Source organism: Triturus cristatus, chromosome 4_1 (assembly GCF_964204655.1).
Source record: "Triturus cristatus chromosome 4_1, aTriCri1.1, whole genome shotgun sequence".
Taxonomy (NCBI): domain Eukaryota; kingdom Metazoa; phylum Chordata; class Amphibia; order Caudata; family Salamandridae; genus Triturus; species Triturus cristatus.
Genome location: NC_140585.1, coordinates 362,475,923 through 362,478,189, shown reverse-complemented (window position 1 = coordinate 362,478,189; position 2,267 = coordinate 362,475,923). Strand labels below are relative to the sequence as shown.

Below are 2,267 nucleotides of genomic sequence, written 5' to 3'. Positions count from 1 at the left end.
AACTGTAGTGATTGCCTGCACCTGCTCACCTGAGCCACACCCAGAGGCTGCTTGTGGAGTGTGAGGAGGCTTTCCTGGAGACAGCAACCAGCAATGGATCCCAAACAAAACCAGCAGGGCAAAGATGCAGAAAAAAGAAAGAGAAAACACAAGTTTTCAGAAAAGGAGCAGGAGGTCCTCATTGAGGAGATGGTCTGCAGCCATGAGCTCCTGTTTGGGAAGAAGGCACTCAAAGTCCCAGAGGCCAGGAAGAGGAAAATCTGGCTGGAAATACAGAGCAAGGTGAATGCTGTTGGAGTCACCACACGCACCATCGAGGAGCTGCGCAAGCGGTGGTATGATATGCGACAGAGGTCCAAGGAGAGGGTGGCAGCCAGACTCAAGGATGCCAGTCAGACTGGAGGAGGACCATCCACTGCAGAGCAGCCAACCCCCCATGAGGAGCTTGTGGAGTCAACCCTCCTGCCTGAGAGCGTTGGTGGTGTGGCTGCAATCGACAGCTCCGACCCCTCATCCAGCAGACAAGGTAAGATGCATGCCAAATCACCCTGCACTCCTCCCCATCCCTTGCACACTCCCCCAAATGCGCATAGTTAACTCCCAACATGCCAATCCAGCCCAGGTCTTACAGCACACCCAGCAATGCATCATGGTACTCGTAGTACTGTGTCTGACTGTGTGTCCATGACACCATCACAAGTAAATGCAACATATGTGTTTTGGGGATCATTGAATAGAAATGTGTCAGAGATTAGCCGTCAAAGATTTGTAACTTTATTGAGTGCCACATGCAGACAGTAACACAAACTCATATAGTCCCCTTTACATCCACAGCACACGCCATGCCACAAGAAGACAGCGCTGAGGGAGAGGAGCCTGCAGACCCTGCGGACTCCAGCGATGAGACAGAGCAGCAGCCAATTCAGCGCAGGAAGCGCGCACATGTGCCCCCACTGCCTCCATTTGAGGATGAAGTCCCAGCAACAGGCGATGACACCGACAGGAGAGAGGGGAGTCAGGGTGTGACAGACATGCCCCGTCATGACGCACCAACACCAAGGCAAAGGGAACAGGCCATTTCCAGGTCAAGGCCCAGGAGCAGCACTGCAACAGAAGGAGAAGGCACCGTGTTCTCCGGCTTGGAACAGTGCATGTTGCAGGAACAGCGCCTGCAAAGCAAGGCAATGCGGTCAATGAGTCGCCAGCTAGGCCGCCTACATCAGGACAATCGCAGCATGGTAGCGGCAATACGAGAGCTCTGTGCCACTTTGAGGGACACCCAAGCTGCCAATGACAGGGCTGGACGACGTGCCAATGCACGGCTACACAATTACACCAAGGCAGTCAACCGCCTCTGCACCACCACCAGCGCACTCACACGCAGAAGCGTAACCATGCAGGTGGACATGGCACATTGCTGCCAGGACATAGCGCGAGGGCTGGCGCAGGTGACCACTGCTGTGGAACAGCTGCAGACAGCCAATGCAGGTGGCAGCGCACTAATGGCCTCTGCTGAGAGTGAGGACACATCGAGTCGCAGCAGCATCACTCCAACCTTGCCAGGTGAAAGACGCCGCAGTGGCAGACAGGTAGCAGGCCAAGGGCGCACCATGGGGGTCAACCACCCTGGACGGCACCGACGGAGGTGATCATCTGCGGGGACACTGACTGCAACACGGGTGCATTAACCCGCAAAAGGCTGTTTGCCCTATTTCTTGTGCCTTCTCTGCACTGTGTGTACAACATGTGCTGGGGACAATTACAATTTCTTTCATGTTAAGTGTGATTAAACACTTGACACATCATCAGGCTTTGTAGTCTCATTTCCTCAACACTCACCTAAAAGTAGTTTTGTGTGATCTCAGTCCGTCTCTGGCGTCCAGCAGCTGCCCCAACTCCTGGTGCTGGTCTGGCAGGGGGAGCAGGGCGCTCGTCATCCGATGTGTCTGTATCGCTCACATCAATTGTGGTGCCTTTCCTCATTGCCATGTTGTGTAGCATTGCACAGCTTGCCACGATTTTACAGCAGGTCTCAGGGCTGTATTGCAGTGCGCCTCCACTCTTATGCAGGCACCGGAAGCGGCTCTTCAGGATTCCGAAGGTTCGCTCAATGACACAGCGTGTAGATCTGTGTGCCCTGTTGTAGCTCCTCTCACTTGCATTTGCAGGATCCAGGTATGGGGTCAGGATGAAGTCGCGCACTGCATAGGCACTGTCACCTGCATGGAAAAAAACACAATAGGTGAGTCAATGTCCCCCCCCTCAAG

At 54.3% G+C, this 2,267-nt stretch overlaps 1 protein-coding gene across 1 annotated transcript; it reads left to right on the top strand.

The window, feature by feature from the left end:
- Positions 1–371: 371 nt before the first annotated feature.
- Positions 372–1,798, top strand: LOC146854953 (uncharacterized). The gene is made up of 2 exons (XM_085650547.1): positions 372–526; positions 835–1,798. Exon 2 carries the CDS (start codon positions 843–845, stop codon positions 1,647–1,649), a length of 807 nt encoding a protein of 268 aa, XP_085506673.1. The 5' UTR covers positions 372–526; positions 835–842; the 3' UTR covers positions 1,650–1,798.
- Positions 1,799–2,267: the final 469 nt, after the last annotated feature.

Excerpts from the sequence above, each read along its gene's own strand:
- LOC146854953 (XM_085650547.1), top strand. The coding sequence starts at position 843 with ATGCCACAAGAAGACAGCGCTGAGGGAGAGGAGCCTGCAGACCCTGCG.